We start from the raw sequence: 16,792 nt of genomic DNA, 5'->3' as shown, positions 1-16,792 counted from the left end.
GGTTTTGGGTTTTTTGTTTTTGACACTTTATGACTTTAAATTGCAGGTTTTCAGGAATCTCTGGCTTGGTGCTTTATATGGCCCTCATCACAGCGGTTCTCAGAGCAAATGGAGAACAATTTTTCCTTCTTGTCCCATTGCATGGGATGGAAAATTTGTGTCTCCACCTCAGAGGGGCCTAAGGCTGAGGGTACATGGGATCATTTGTCCAGTCTGTCATCATGTGCTTAGAGGAACTCCACAAGCACTGGTGCAGGCCAGTGTGAGATACCCTTGTGTCTGATCTTTACTCTGTCCACCTCACCCCCAAATCTGCTGGCTGCCATATCAGGCAGGGACTAAGAACTTTTGAATTGGCCTTGTATTGGAGTAATAGTTCTTTCATAATTCACTTTAAAGCTGACCTCTCACTTGTACACTGCTCTTTGGGTGTGTCTGTGGGGATTGAACCCTGCAGAAGGCTAATTTTCCTAGTTTTTGTGAAGGTTAGCACCTCAAGTTCTTAACCTGATGGAATCCATATTAAATGTACATTTCAGTAACCACATTCAGGAAAAAAAATCTTACAGGCAGCTTCACTGCAAATGCCACCTCGCTACCAAGCCTGTTTTCATAGACTATTTGGACAATACAAATAATTTAGGGGAAGGTGGGTGTTCACTCTTATGCCACCTGACCCGTTAGCAGGATCTTTTTCCATCTTTATCCTACAATCAGTTTCTTTCCACTTCTCTGTAGAGGAAAGCATTTCATTAGAATTGCTGAGTAAGGAAGCATCAAGCTATAGTAGAATTTTATTTATGCTGGAGAAATTAATGCCAGCTAATAGCCTTGTTTCTTGTTCTATTTTCCTTTGGTATTTGATTTTTGGTAATTGGCCCAACTTGTGTCCTACTGTGGGAGCTTGGCAGAGAGAGAGAGGGATAAAGAACGGAGAAAAAGATTTGTAGGTGTCAGAGACAGCTTGTGTATGTGCCTGCATACATATGTGAGCTGGCATAAAGCAGGGCTATGTGGATTTTAACTGTTTAAACAATGCTGTACGTAAATCTCCAGCTAGCTGAGGATGTGACCCACGAAAGGCAGAAGAAATATTTACAGGTGCTCCAGCAGTGTTTGATTTCTGGGCAGGGGTGACCAGCGTGCACTCCCTCCCCGAGATCCTTTGTCCGTGCAAGGCTCCATTGACTCAGGGGTGTGAAAAATGGAGTTAGCACAACCCAAAACGGCAAGGATTTGTGGTCACAAGAGAAAAACAAAATGTACATTTACACAACACACGTAGGCAGCGCAGTATTTTCTGTTCAGTCCTTTTTATAATGGCGAAGGTAGGACTTGGCTTTTTTAAGAAAAGGAAACTTGGACTGGAAGTGAAAGCCAAGATGTTGCCATCCTACCTCTAGCTGTGATCTTGCCTGATCTGCTAAGTCAAATGGGTAAGTGCATGTGACATTATTAGAGAAAAACTAGGCAAGAGAGGACAGAGTATTTTAATTGCTCAGAGGAACTCTTCCTCCTGAGTCAGAAATAAAGCTGTGCCTCTACATGCTGTCAGTGGCAATATGGTGTTGGTTAATTACCCTTTGAAGAGCATCTAATGCAGAAGTTGTGATGATCAGTGGTTATTAGAAACCAAAATGACCTTTATTTAGGACAAATGATTTGGCTGCATCCAGTTTTTGGTAAGTGCTTTCCATCTATTCTAGCTTTCCTTGTAGTTCCAAATGGACGTGTTGGGTGGGTATTTTTTTGGTTTTGCTTCTTTCCATAAATCTGTTAGCTGGTGGTGCTTTCTATAATGTTTTAGGTTCCAGATGAGAGGCAGCTCAATTAGAGTTGAGGGGAGAGAGCCTCATTAAGAGATGGATTTTTGATACATCCCACCCAAAAGCATTTGTAGGGAAGGCACTAAGTTTGTTCCAAAGTGTTTCCTTTATGGGGGTATTAACCAATTGGAAACACCCTCTTTTTTTCTCTTGTTAAAATGGAAAACCACTTGAAAGGAAGCGACCACGGTGTTTTAAGCTCCACGAGTGGCACTGCACGCGTGTGGTGTTAGGCTGGATGCTCGGTTTTGGTGACACCCTACAGCCCCGGGTTTGCCCCCGGTGTTCACCTCCGTGCGCGCCGGTTCTCCGGGCCCTGGCCGTCCCCGCAGCGGTCCTGAGGGGTCCGCATCCCTCGTTTAACATGGCAGCTCGGAGAGTCCGGATAGCTTTAACACGTACCGCATTCGGTTCGCGTTCCCTTTGAAAGCAGTCGCCCTGGCTCTCCGCGGAGGCTTCAATTAACAGCGGCCCAAATGACAGGCGCAATTAAGGCAAGTGGCGGGGATACCGGCGGAGCGCTTCGGCGCTTCCACCGAGGATTCTGCAAATCCTCGCTCCATTAATCTCCCCAAACATCTGTGCCTGCAGCTCGGGGCCGGCTCCCCGCTGCCGCCGTGCCCGCGGGGGGCTCGGCAGAACCGCAGCTCTCTCCCTGGGCCCGGCTCTCCCCGGGATGCGGTGCTGGGCGCAGCGCCGGAGCTGTGCCGGGGCCGTGCCGGGGCCATGCCGGAGCTCCGGGGCTGTGCCGGGGCCGTGCCGGAGCTCCAGGGCTGTGCCGGGGCCGTGCCGGAGCTCCGGGGCCGTGCCGGGGCTGTGCCGGGGCTGTGCCGGAGCTGTGCCGAGGCCGTGCCGGAGCTCCGGGTGCGCTGCCGGGGCTGTGCCGGAGCTCCAGGGCTATGCCGGGGCTGTGCCGGAGCTCCAGGGCTATGCCGGGGCTGTGCCGGAGCTGTGCCGGGGCCGTGCCGGAGGTATGCCGGGGCCGTGCCCGGGCTCCGGGGCCATGCCGGGGCCGTGCCGGGGCTCCGGGGCCGTGCCGGGGCCGTGCCCGGGCTCCGGGGCCATGCCGGAGCTATGCCGGGGCCGTGCCGCCGTCCGGCCCTGCCCGGCCCCGCTCCCCCGGGCACGGCCGGCTCGGGCTGGCCTCCGGCTGGCCTCCTTGACGTCATGTCTGTGCCGAGGCTCCGGCAGGCGCAGTGGAGGCGGGCGGCGTGTTAAACTTTCAGCTGGAGCCCGGCGGCTCCGTGCGCGGGGAGCTGCGTGCAGCCCGCCGCAGCTGGAACATCTGGAAGCGTTCAGTGCGTCTGTCTGTCGGCGAGAGGGAGAGAGCGGGCAGCGAGCGCGCTGAGGGAGGGGAGGGGAGTAAGGGGCTGGGACTGTGCTCTCTTCCTCTGCAGAAACAGCTCCCTGCCAACACAACGCGCTCAGAATGGCTTTGAAGAGGAGGAGCAGCGGCGTTTGAACATCTCCCTGGGTCTTTTTTTATTTTATTTTTTTTTTTCCCTCTTCCTCCCGTTGTTACTCTTGTAGTTGGTGGATTTTAAAAAGGCGTTTTAACCCTCAGAGGTTTGCCCTGGATGCTTTTGCTTTTTTCCTTTTTTTTTTTTTTTTTTTTTTTTCTTTTTTTTTTTTTTTTCCCACCCCTCTCTCTCGTTTCCCCCCTTCCTGTTCTTTTTTATGGTTTAACAGCCAGAGGTGCTGTGCTAAATTCTTGGAAGGGGCCCGGATGTACTGAGGATGCATTGCAATTTCACTAAAGGAGGCAGTAGTGGAAAGGATCAGGTTTTGGTGTTTGATGCAATAATGGGAATCAGGTAATAATAAAAGGGGAAAATCTGCAGCTCCATTCTTCCTTGAATTTTACCAAGCCGATTTTCGGAGGGATTATTCCGGACTCGTTTTAAATGGTCAATGAAAACAAGAGGATGTACATTCCAGAGGAAAACCATCAAGGTAAGCCCGGGATTTACCTCCGAGGACCTAGCAACCATTCCCTACCCTGCCCTTTGTCCCTCGTCTCCGGGCTCGGCTCAGCCGCCGCCGCGGGCAGGGGCGGGCGAGGGGCCGGGGCAGAGGACGGCCCTTGACACCCACCGGCTGCCCCCCGGAGCACGCAGCTCCCCTCGGCCGGGGGGACACCCCCGCGGCCCCTCGCAGCACGGCTGCTCCTTAGGAAAGCCCTGGCGAAGAGGAAAAGTTGCTTTGGGTCGCCTTCTCGGGGGCTGGGAGGGCTCGGGGATGCGCGCTGGGGCCGGGGGCTCGGGGGAGCCGCTCCTCCGTGCCACACCGGGATTCACTCGCGGGGCCGCCGGATTTAGGGGATCTTGCCCAATTCGCCTCGTCCCGGCCCCCCTAAGCTCCATCTGGGTACGGCTTCCCAAGGCACCGGGAGAGGAGCCCTTCCCTCGCCGTACGCTATTCCCAATCTCCGGCACGGCAGGGGAGAGGAAGGGAAGGGACGATTTTCTGTTTACACACATGTGCACCATACGTGTGCCCAGAGAACGAGGGGCGCCGGGGGTGCCTGCGTGGAGATGAAAGTTGGATTTTTACTCGGGGCCGTGATTTCTCGCCCGGCTCCTCGCAGGATCCATCGCCTGCATCATGGATACCGGACCCGCGCTGTTGCTCCTCGGCGTCAGCAAATGTCCCCCCGCTATTCCCTGTAGTAAAACTTTGTTTGTCCAAACTCCAGAAGCCTTCCCCCGCCCCCGTCCTCCCCCGCCCAACCCCGACCTGCCGTTCCTGAAGTTATTTTTATCCCGTTACCTGCATGGAGTCACCCCCTCCCCTCCCTTCCCTTCCCTCCAGCCCTGCACACACGCACGGCGGTGTTGCAGAGCTGGCAGAGCCATTTCCTCCCCCGGGCGAGGGAAGAGCAGCGCTCTGCCGGGCTCCTTCTCTCCCCCCACAGCAGAACCCCCCTCCCCGGCCAAGTTCTCCCCCATCGCCCCCCGCCCGCTCCCCGGGGCACCCCCTCCCTGGGCCGGCGACAACTTCCCCGCTGGCAAAGGTGCCCCCGCCCGCTGGCATCCAGCACCTGCGAGGGGCCCGGTGACCCCCCGGTCCCCCCGAGGCCTTGGAGGGGCGGATGGAGGGGCGGCTGGGGAGGGGCAGCAGCGCTGAGGCAGCGCTCAAGGGTGCAAAGGTAGCGGGGTTTAGAGATGACACCCGCCGTCCTTCCGACTGAACGCAGATTAAAAGGAATAAAACCACCCGGCACCCCCAAGCACTCCACCGAAATGAGGTGGGAGGGGAAAGGGAGCAGCCCCTGATCCAGAGCGCTCCTTCTCCAAGCGGGAGCGAGCCTGCAGCACATGCGTTCGGCAGGCGTAATTGGGCTGCTCTTCCTGGTCCGGAGCTGATAAAGTGGATGAAGAGCTCAGCCTCCATAGCAATATGCCAACGCTATGGCAACCCAAATCCAGCTCCCTCCTTATCAGTTGCAGTGATTATATAATTGGAGGAACAGTTTTGCATCTGTCTCTTGACGCGGGTTGTCGTTACTCCCAGGTGAAAGAGCAACTTCCAAAGCAAACGGAAAATCAGCCGAGTGGAAGGGAGTTCTGTTCCCTGGCAGTGCTCGGGTTGCCATTTATTTACGATCCGTTTTTATTTTATGCAAACAGCACCTGAAAGGTTAAATTGATCAGTAGTCAAGAAAACCTGGCGGTGAGGAGACGGGAGCAAACCAATCACAACGTGGAATGGAGCCACCAAAGCAACCGCAGATTGCCAGTTGCAAGGTGGTGATGGGAGGGGGGTAGGAGAGGAAGCCAGCTCTGGGATCCTGGTCTGCTCCTCGCTCCTGACACGGAAGACTGATTTAGATCAGCCCTTTCTCTTGCATCCTGGCAGCAAGGTGAACGTTCCAGGTGCTGGCGGTGCGAGACAAATGTTGATGTCTGTTCTTGAGCTGTGACTGATGTGAGCAGGCCTCTGGCGGCAGCTGCTGCCCGCACAGCTCTGACACGGCCAGCCCCACCTGAGCAGCTCTCACCTGGGCAGCAGGGGAGCTGCTCCAACAGGGCTGCTCAAATAAATGAAGGAGTAAAGCCTAGAGAGGCCCTTAGTTGCACCCTGAGGGCTCTGAGGAAGAGGAGTTGTCTTTGGAAGGGCTTTGTTGGTTTTGTAGCTGCCGGTTTGGGTAGGTTTGTGACATACTTGTTTTACGTTTCTGAACGTGACGACCTGTCCTGAAAATCGTTGACCCTAAAGTAAGAATTCCCTCGGTTTTTTGGATGCTAAGCCTGCTGTGCTTCCATTACAGTCTCCTATTGCACAAAGGCAAGTAAATAGTGCGTTATTTGTCAATGCTGAGAACACAGTGTTCATTTCTTGCTACACAATGGAGGATTTTTTTTTTTTAATGATAACTATTCATTGATACAGCTTATGTTTGGCTAGAAAATGACAAAACCCCACCCAAGAAGGGCCAGCAAAAGCTTCCAAAACTAACTACATCACATCTAATGCCCGTGTGGGACTGGGTGGGATCCTAGGCGGGCATCTTTGGTGCCTTCCCTCGTAGTACTTTTGAGAACTTGCTCTCTTGGAATAAGACAGAAAACCGGTTTGCAAACCCACGTGTTGCAGCCCCCTGTGGGGAGGGAGAGGGCGGATGGAGCCCGCCCGGCCCCGGCGTGGACAGACAGCCGGCCGAACGCGCTGCCCGGAGCGGTCTGTGCTGGCCACGTCCGGCAGGAAAGGAGCCAAAGGCAGCGCCTTTGCTGTGGTTTTCAAAAAGCCTCGGCTGGGGAGGGGAGCGGGGTCCCGGGGGCCTCTCCCGGAAGGTGGCACTGCAGGGCCGCCGAGCCGGCGGGGCTGCCGGGATGGGCAGGAGACACTGCCCGGGATGGGGACACTGCCCGGGATGTGGGGACGCTGCCCGGGATGTGGGGGCACTGCCCGGGATGTGGGGGCACTGCCCGGGATGTGGGGACACTGCCCGGGATGGGCAGGAGACACTGCCCGTGATGGGGACACTGCCCGGGATGTGGGGACACTGCCCGGGATGGGCAGGAGACACTGCCCGTGATGGGGACACTGCCCGGGATGGGGACACTGCCCGGGATGGGGACACTGCCCGGGATGGGGGCACTGCCCGGGATGTGGGGGCACTGCCCGGGATGGGGACACTGCCCGGGATGGGGGCACTGCCCGGGATATGGGGACACTGCCCGGGATGTGGGGACACTGCCCGGGATGGGGACACTGCCCGGGATGTGGGGGCACTGCCCGGGATGTGGGGGCACTGCCCGGGATGGGGGCACTGCCCGGGATGTGGGGACACTGCCCGGGATGTGCCCGGGATGGGCGACACTGATCGGGATGTGCCCGGGATCCTGTGGCCAACCCGGGATGTGCGGCACTGCCCGGGATATGCCGGGAGGCTGTGGCCAGCCCGGGATGTGCCCGGGATATGCCGGGATCCTGTGGCCAGCCCGGGATCCTGTGGCCAGCCCGGGATGCTGTGGTCAGCCCAGGATGTGTGACCAGCCCGGGGTGTTCAGCCAGCCCGGGATGCTGTGACCACCCCGGCTCTCTGCATGGAGCGCCGAGACAGCGCTGTCTATCCCGGAATAAAATTCATTAGGATTGAAGAGCCCCTGGTAGGTCATTTGTTCCATACAGTAATGATCCTCTGAGTGAAAAGCCATTTCTGATACCGTGTCTGAACTACCCTGCCTTCAATTTCAGATAATGCCTTTGGGCTTTGTCCTTATTGCGTATTTTGAACAGATTTCTACCTGCTGCTTGTAGAAAAAGAGCCCCCTCAGGTATTTGTCAACCATAATTAGGTCTTCTTGCAACCTCCTTTCCTAACCCGCACATACCCTGTTCTTGAAATGTTTCCCTGTAAGACACTCTTTTCATAGTCCTTGTATCTCCTGTATCTGTTAAATTAAGAACTAATTAGTATACCCTTTATTTCTCAGAAGCCTATTGATAGCGAGAGGGTCAAGTCACAAGCATGGTCCCTAATGCATTTTGTGACCTGAAATGAGGGTCAGACCCACAGATATTCCCCTTAACTTTGCAAGTATAAATAGAGATGGTTGTGTACACTTCACAGCTGATTTCAGTTGAAGAGTTGAAATCTGTCTCGTGCTGTGCTACAGAACAAAACCACTGGCTATAGGCGCTAGAATTTATTGGATGTTTGCTTTAATTTTCTGCTCTATTTTCAGAATACCAGTTTTATTTCCTGTTCGTTTTGGGGCAGTGCTTTCATGTGTAGGATAAACCACTCTCTTTCCATGGTGACAAAGTGACCAGATTAGCAAACTTAGTCGTCATTTTTGTGTAGTTGTTCTTGTGCTCTTGTTTTGCTGTAAAAGTTGGTCAGGGTAGGCATTAGCCATGGGGCATAAAGAATACGGTCTGAAACAGCTTATCTTCAGGATTTTTGGAGAAAAAGAGTCTGTATCACTGTTTAAAGATGCAGCACTAAAATTCAAAGCTCCCCTGATTTAGCAATAAACACTTGTATTTATGAAGTATTATCCTCTGCCTCAAAGTACTTGGAACTTTTGGTTGGCGTGAAGCATTTTATTCACTATAATATGAAATAGCAGTGTAATATAAAAATATTTAATAAAATGTTAAGTAACGGTACTTAAACATTCTGCATAGTCGGAGTGCACCGCATTTATTTCTGGAAGTTGCCAGTAGAGCCTTCAGAAAGGTATTTAAGTGCTTTCAAGCACTTCCTATCCTTAGAATGGGCATTTAAGTGCCCTGCAAAAGGCATGGAATTTAAAGCATATACTTTTGAAGGGTTTTCTTTGAAGTTATCTTCAGTCACAGAGGTTTTGGTTAGATCATCATCAGTGTTGCCGCTGACTGGTTCCCCCTGAAGTTTGCACTCACCTGGTGTGCTCTCTGCAGCCAAGGCACTTTCTGAACCCCCTCGTGCTTGCACCTCTAATATGTTTTTGGGGTTACACCTGAGTAATTCAGTACAGCAGACGTGACACAACCTTGCCACGTGGAATTAATTTATCCTACTGAGATACTCACTTTGAGTTCTTTGTCCTCATCTTTTTGTTTTGTTTCCTCAAATCACTTCAGAGAGCATGTTCTTTAGCTGCAGTGTTGCCATATGTGCTTGGTTTTGGCTTACTTTCTTTCAGTTTTGTGGAAAATTAGGGTTTACCTGAAGGGCAATCACTCTTAAATTTACTTCTTGTGTGTGTGAATTGTCATTGTGGCCATCGACTTGCTGGGAAGTGTCTTGTTTAACCCCTTCTGGGAAATAAGGAAAGGAACAGAGTCATTCAAGTTCAGGAACAGCAAATAAAAGAGCTCTTCTGAGCAAGTGTTCTCTAGATTTATTGACTATCAACCAGCATAACAGATGTGACTGCATGCAGTAAAAGTCTCTCTTAAATTACTGAACACGACAAAAATCAGATCAACACCAAAGAAAGCTTTTACCAGTGGCAGATACATGCTTTACAAAACATAATGTTATTAAATGGTTCAATTGCCCATCTTTTTTTAAGGCTGTATACAAACCCAGTATATGTTCTGCCAATCATTTCTCTGAAAGGCTGGTTTTATTTAGATAGTGGGGATGATACGAATTTGAGAGCAAGTGTATTCATTAGAATGTTTATTACTGGATTTCAGCATCATTAATTTTAAAAAGAGAAAATGCTGTTAAGGGTTCAGACATGTTGGTGGCCACTGAACGCTTTACCTTTTTCTGGTAGTTCCTCTATTACCTAACATAAACTTGGCATTTCTTCTTTGTAACATTACCAACAAAAGTTAAAAAACATATTACCATTTTTAGAGATTTTCCATTTTATCGGAAAGCATCACTGTGCATTTAAGCTGTGTCAATCTTAATTTTTTTGTGTGTGTGTGTTGGGTTTTTTTGTTGTTGTTGTTTGTTTGTTTATTTTGTGTTTTTTTTTTTTTTTTTTCCTAATGAGAGAGGACGTGTAGATTCAGGCGCTGGACTGGTCCTGTTGTGTAGGGGAAGGGAATACAGGAGACCTCGTCCCTGATTAGTAACAGCTGTGTTAATTACCCAGTACAGCCTTGCCCCTGATGAGTCACAGCTGTAGCCAATAAAGATAAGTGTGATAAAAGGGAGTGGGTGAGCTGAGGAGGAACCTGGAGAAGAGAGAGGATCTTGAGGAGAGAGAAAATCCCTGCTGTGAGGTCAGTCTGGGTGTGCAGTTGGAGCCTGCTGTTGGGACCTGCAGTGAGAGGCTGTGAACTAATCCTGCAGTCACAGTCTAGCCGGGGAAAAGCCTGCAGTCACAGGCTGCACACAAGTCCCTGCAGCCAGAGGCTGGGAGCTAATCCTGCAGTCACAGGCTGCACACCAATCCCTGCAGTCAGGGGCTGGGAGCTAATCCTGCAGTCACAAGCTGCACACAAGTCCCTGCAGCCAGAGGCTGTGAGCTAATCCTGCAGTCACCGGCTGCACACCAATCCCTGCAGTCAGGGGCTGTGAGCTAATCCTGCAGTCACAGGCTGCACACCAATCCCTGCAGTCAGGGGCTGTGAGCTAATCCTGCAGTCACAGCCTGCACCCCAATCCCTGCAGTCAGGGGCTGGGAGCTAATCCTGCAGTCACAGTCTAGCCAGGTAAGAGCCTGCAGTCACAGGCTGCACACAAGTCCCTGCAGTCAGGGGCTGTGAGCTAATCCTGCAGTCACAGGCTGCACCCCAATCCCTGCAGCCAGAGGCTGTGAGCTAATCCTGCAGTCACAGCCTGCACACCAATCCCTGCAGTCAGGGGCTGTGAGCTAATCCTACAGTCACCGGCTGCACACCAATCCCTGCAGTCAGGGGCTGTGAGCTAATCCTACAGTCACCGGCTGCACACCAATCCCTGCAGTCAGGGGCTGTGAGCTAATCCTGCAGTCACCGGCTGCACACCAATCCCTGCAGTCAGGGGCTGCAAGGGAGACCTACAGCAGGAGTTTGCTGCAGACAGTCAGGGAATGGTTGGAGTCAGGATGACTTTACAGCTGAGCTGTACAGAGGAATAAACCAGGACCTTTTTCATGCTGTGATAAATGAGAGGTGTGTGTCTTGGCTCACTTCTACCCTCTAACAAGGGGCTGCTGTAATGCTGTTGGGGTCTCTGATATCCACTGGTGGGGTTTTATGATCACAGAGGGTGCTGTTGGTAGTAAATATAAACCCTTTTCTGGAAGAGTCCTTGGAAGAATTTCTGTGGATGAGACATAATCATGAGAGTGGAATAAACTTCTTTAAGAACTTGAGATGGTTTCAGGGTAGGTTTATTCCAGCTGGAAAAGTCACAGGTGTCTCAGTACCATGTATAGAGATTTTCAGAACAAAAACCCTGGCTGGATTTCCCCCAGAAACCCAAATGCAACATTAAAGGTTGTATGGTTTGGATAGGTGCCTTTACTCATCCATGAGAGGTGTGGGAATGGAAAAAAAAAGAGAAAATGCCAGTATATGTGTTGTAGAAGGTGACAGAAGGTTTGATGGAATTGCATTTTGTCTATATTTGGTCAAATTGGCGGTTGTCCAGATAGCAGGGTTGAATTATTGCAGTCTAGAGCTGAGATGATTAGCACAGTTCCTCCTCAGGAGATGATTAGCTTGGGGAGAACCCACTGCTGATGGCTTTGAGGGTGGGCTGCTCTGTGTGTCACCTTCCCCAGCCTCCTCCCCAAAAAGACACGTCTGGGAGGTGCTGCTCTCCCTGGCACGGGTTTCACTGCAGAAATTGCGGTGTTTTTGGAAGTGAGGAATAAACAGAATAGCTCTGTGTGATGGGAGGGAGCTGCTGAAGCTGGGCAGCTCAACATCCTACTCCAAACAGGGCTGATTCAAAGGAACTGCTCAGGGCCATGCCCAGGCAAATCCTGAGTGTCTTTGAGGATGGAGCTTCCCCAGACTCATTGTGCAGCCTGCTGCAGAATTTAATTACATTCGTAACAAACAAACTCACCGTGTTGTTCCTGGTACCTGCTCTGTGTATTTCCATCTGCAACTATGAAGATGGAGAGCTCAGTGTCACCCAAGAGCTGAGCTGCTGCCACTTTTCTGTGTTTAACCAGACACAGAAACTGTTTGAGGGGCTTTGCCTCAGTGCATCACACCGGTTTTGGAGTACTTTGCTTTTTTTGGATGTTAGAAGCTTATACAGGAATGCTAAAACTGTGTTTGTAGAGGACTTCTGCAATTTTCTTTTTGTTTTTCCTTTAAGTGTTTGTGTTTTTATTCAGTCCCACATTGAAGATTCTAAATTTCAGTGGCTTTCTCAGCAGGCAAAACATTCATGATCCATGAAAAAAACACCAGCAAGTTGAATGTCCTTCAACAGCTGGAAGAAATTAGCAGAGTACCAGTTAAAGCCTTGTTTGTGTGGGGGGGTAAAAAAAAGTTATTTAACCTGGCATCTGTCAAGAATAAAAGAAATCCACAAATAGCAAACAATTTGTTACAAATCTCACCTGGGCACCAAGAAACTCAACAAACTTAGGAGGGAGGGGAAATTTTCCTCTTTAGTGAAAGGCATAAGATTAAAATAAAGGAATTATTAAGGGTGACTGAAAACTTAGTGGTTTTCAAACCAGACACAGTAATAGGGAAGAAAAAATGAATATGGGAACTTGTTTTGAATTTTCTATAGAAACATTAAAGAGTTAATTGTTGCAAGGAAAAGATTGTCTGAGAACCACTTAACCTTAAAGAGTACTCTGAGCTATCTAAAATATCCTTCTCTAAATGGTATTGTTATTTATCTAAAATATTCAGGTTTTTAACCCACTACGCGTATGGTTGCCTTCGGGTATTTTGGAAAAAACAATTAAATATGACTGAACATGACACTGTAATTACAAAGTAAATATGCTCTAATTGAGTAATTAACTCAACATTTCTTCCTAAAGGCATTGTAGGAACAAAGTCATGTTACTGATCAGATTTCAGATCCTTTATTCTGAAGGAGGAAAAAAGGCTCCATTCTCCAATATGGCTGGCTAGATGTAAGACTCCTTAAATTTTTAAATTTAATATGTAATTTTTGAAATTTAATGTATGTCATTGATCCATCAGATACTCTTCTAATGCTTTTTGTCGTTTGAAATAATCTTTTACACAGACAAAAAGAATGCTTGTGTCTCTTTGCTTGTATGTCAGCTCAACTCTTTTGGGTAGCAGCTATATTCAGCTTCATGTGTTATTGGCAAAATTAATAGTTTTGGAACTGCAACTCGTGAGATACAGCTGTTAGCAGCAGAGTTCCTGAATTTTACCTCCAGGAATGCAGCAATGAACTGTGTGAGAAGCAAATGTCATCTGTGTGGACAGAGGAATTAAAATTGATGTGTGCTGAAAACAGAGGGGGAAATGAATTATTGCACCCACATGCACTGTGTAGAGGATTTATGTTGAACCTTATTTCTGATGCAGGCTGACAAATATCAGGAAAAGTTAAGACCGGTCTGTAATGCCAGACTTTGCTGGGTTTTCCATCCTGTAGCCTCCATTTAGTTCACAAAAGAACATTTTCCATGTGGGTCCTAGATGTAAATATCAGACATTTGAATTAAGCGCAAAGGGGTCTGATTTCCTTGGGATGAATTTAACGTGTTGACAGCAAAGTCAGCAAATGAAGTCACCTAAACCCGAGGGTCACTAAGGAAACCGAGGAAACCCATGGTGTTCGCTGCTCTCTGGAGCTGTGAACATGACATGACTCATGCGGGGAGGAAAGCTTCACCTGTGTGCTGAAATTCACGTATGATAATTAAATTGCCTATTATTGCTTTTATAAATTGTATACTGCCAGTTATTATTGCCTATTATAAATTGTATAGATGCACGGAGTGTTTTCAGGTGTAATTTAAATTCAAATTGGTGTCTTTAGAGGGAAGTAAAAGGCATTTATGGGGTGAAAATTGAAAGTGATCAGGTTTAATTGTGGGTTTAATGGAACTTTAGTGTGACTGTATTCAGGAGCAATAGCTAGGAGTGGATTACGTGAAATTTTTACATCGCTTTCACCTAAGTGAGAATTTGAAGTGAAAAGCCTGAGATTTGCAGCCATCCAGTTGCGTTTAGTGCCAGCAGCATCCAAAGCTGAGTTCATAAACCAGTGGATGGCTTTAGCCATGGAACTCCAGTGTCTTGCCTGGCAGATTCTCACTGGCTTTGGCTCAGTCGCACAAATTCTGAGTGTGAAATTTTGGTTGGAAGGTGTTTGGGATGTGCTGGTCCTGCAGGTAGCAGCACACACTGCTGAGTTCTCAGAAAAACTTCTCCACAGTTGTCTTTGAGAATTGTTTGCTGTTTGTTCAATGTAACAAAGTTTATTGCTTAAATCAGAAATAAGCACGTTCATGAGGGACTGGGTTGAAAAAACAACTCCTTAATTCAGGTTTTTTTGGGTTTACATTATGACCAAAGGAGTTTACAATAGTTTTGCTCAAATGTTGGATTTGGAATGGATTGCAATGAATTGGATTTGCAATGGAACAGAGTAACTCTGAGCATCTCTTGTCTTTTCAGCCATTATGGCAAAAGTCAGGAATTAAAGCAGAGAGTGAAAGGCTAAGATGAACATGACTTGAAGGCTTTTCTCTGTTTTAAGGCAAAGGGTGTCAAGGAAGATCATAAGAGATGAAAAATTGTGTCCCACCTTGCAGGCAGTGATAAAAGCTGTTATGCAGGCCAGGAAATCAGTCAAAAAATGACAGGAGGGACTTGAAGTTCTTTAAAGACAACCAAAGCATTTTAAAATAAAATTTGAAGAGATTCAGGATTCCAACTTTGGGAAAATTGAGCATGGAGCTTTCCAGGTGCCTGGCAGGATCCCTGGGATTGTATCATGGCACACGGTCAAATGTGAAGTGCTTAAAAAAGGATCACATCTCCAAGTATGAATAATTCAACAAAGCACTGCAGGAAGTTTTTAATGCTGAGAATGCAACTTCTGCTACTTTCTATGAAACGTTATGCTTAGACGTCTCCTTAAGTGCTTTTAATTTGCAGTGTGGTTTACACAGCTTGGAGTATTTCTGTGCAGAGATATGCACTTGACTGGAACATACATCCTGCTGTTACAAGGCAGAGCTTGTACCTAAATCAGTACACGTGGGTCAGCAGTTCTTCATCTATTTTTCCAGTACTTAGCATTCTTAGTGAGAGCTTTGCTGTTATCTCGCTTTGAATTTGCTTTTATTTCACCAGGATGCTTTTTTACTTTTGTTTTGGGGAGTGCATTCTTCGGATTTTGTCTGTTGTGCTTCAAGGAGGGTTCTGATGGAGAACATCAGTGCCCAGAATGCACTGAGTGTTCCCAAGGACTCTGGTATGCGTGCTGTAGGGCCAGAAATAACTTCTCATTATTTATGAGAGAAACACTGGTGGGGAAAGCCCTGTGTGGAGTCAGCTCTGCAAATATCAGAGGGAAGGAAATTTATTCTTTTAGCGTGTATCAGCGGTGTTTGATGCTTCAAAAGGAATGCAGTGTGAGCTCAGCCAGATGGTTTAATACATTGGTGGATTTTATTGCTCATCTCCCTATGTCGTGTTGGAATACTATTTTAGAACAGTCTTTCAAGACAGAATTACTGCAGGAGATGGAAAGCCCCACTTGTCATCCTAGGTTTTAAACCTCAGATTCGTGTAGCTAGTTGTTCTGAGAGCAGCAGTAGAAAGCATCTAGACCTGATTCTGCAGCTACAATTCACTGAGCAGAGATCTGGCAGACTGTCAGGTGCTGCTTGGGGGGTGAATGTAAAGACTTGAGTATGGACACTTAATCTCTGACTGTATTCTAATTTATTTTTGTGTTAGGATGTGGACTTTCAGAAAGTCTCATATCTCCACAAAGGCTGTGTTCCTTTCCTCCTGGAAGGCTGAAAAAGAAATATGTTCTCTGAAGATATTTACTTCTCCTCTTATATATTTACGTGGTCGTGATCCCTGTAATATGAACATCTTCCAGTATTAAAAACTCTCTTCATCTTCCCAATGTGCCAGGTCAATAGGCCTGGGAAATTAATTTTCTCTTTCTTCATCAGCTATGTTGTGTGTGCTTATGTGGAGATATCACCCCAGGAGGTGCATGCAGAGAAATTAATAAGGCATTTAATTTTAGTGAGATCCATGTTATGAAATGGTGTCATCAAGCCTGGAACAGACACAGCAACACTGGGATGTTTTATCCCTGTGTCTGGGTGTAAATCAGAGGGAACAAACCCTGCCCAGGTCCTCCTGAGTGCACAAGCAGGTTTGACTCTCGTGGTAGGGTTAGGACCGCGGTTGGTTATTTTGTCCTGGTCCAGCTGTGGTGGTCAAGGAGCAGGGCTCCTGATGGGTGCCCCCACACAACTGTTGTGCCATGATTTAACTCTTTCTGGTTCTGCTCACTTTTTCTCTGCTTTTTTTGTCTCTCTTGTCATTCCAGTCTTCTCCAGGATAAACAACCCAACCCTAGTTAGTGGTGGGTTGTTTTTTTTGGTGGTTGTTTTGTTTTGTTTGTTTTTTGTTTGTTTGTTTGTTTTTTTTCCCCCCCAACTGCACCAGCTTTTCTACCTCCATACCCAAGTTTGGTGTTTCTGGTCCTGGTTTTCAGCAATGCTGGCTTTATTTCACATTCCTAACACTGTCACCTGGGCACTGTTGTCCCTGGGATGCTCCCCTATAGGACTCCAGCGCTTTCCTCAACTCAGTGTGAAGTTTATTCCTCTCTGACAGCTCCCTGTAAACTCCCTGTGGAATCTGGCCATTTCTCATAGCCCCACCTGTCAGCTCCTCACTTTTTTTTATCACCCCTGCTAATTTCTCATGTCATGGCCAGTAGTTTTCCGTGTCCTGTTAGGTTGCCCAGGCCAGGCTGAGTCATCTGCCTGCAGCCCTAACACTAATTATCTGAGCAGTCTTAACTCCAGTAATGAGTGCTGTGTATTAATAAGTAAAGAGGATTCTCTCCTCTGTCAGCACAGTCTTTCCCT

At 48.5% G+C, this 16,792-nt stretch overlaps 1 protein-coding gene across 2 annotated transcripts in view; it reads left to right on the top strand.

Annotated features, from left to right (window-relative positions):
• Nucleotides 1–16,792, top strand: part of CACNA1C (calcium voltage-gated channel subunit alpha1 C) — a 463,700-nt gene that overhangs the window by 40,108 nt on the left and 406,800 nt on the right. The window contains exon 1 of one of the 2 annotated variants that reach the window (XM_058420137.1): nt 3,558–3,779. The exons of the other annotated variant lie outside the window; for it this stretch is intronic. Within the exon in view, the coding sequence (XP_058276120.1) occupies nt 3,731–3,779 (49 nt within the window). The 5' untranslated portion in view covers nt 3,558–3,730. Of the gene's footprint in view, nt 1–3,557; nt 3,780–16,792 lie in introns of those variants that run through there. 2 annotated transcript variants of the gene reach the window in all.

Source organism: Hirundo rustica, chromosome 4, assembly GCF_015227805.2.
Source record: "Hirundo rustica isolate bHirRus1 chromosome 4, bHirRus1.pri.v3, whole genome shotgun sequence".
Classification (NCBI taxonomy): domain Eukaryota; kingdom Metazoa; phylum Chordata; class Aves; order Passeriformes; family Hirundinidae; genus Hirundo; species Hirundo rustica.
Note: the sequence above shows the minus strand (reverse complement) of the source record. Positions and strands in the feature narration are given on the sequence as shown.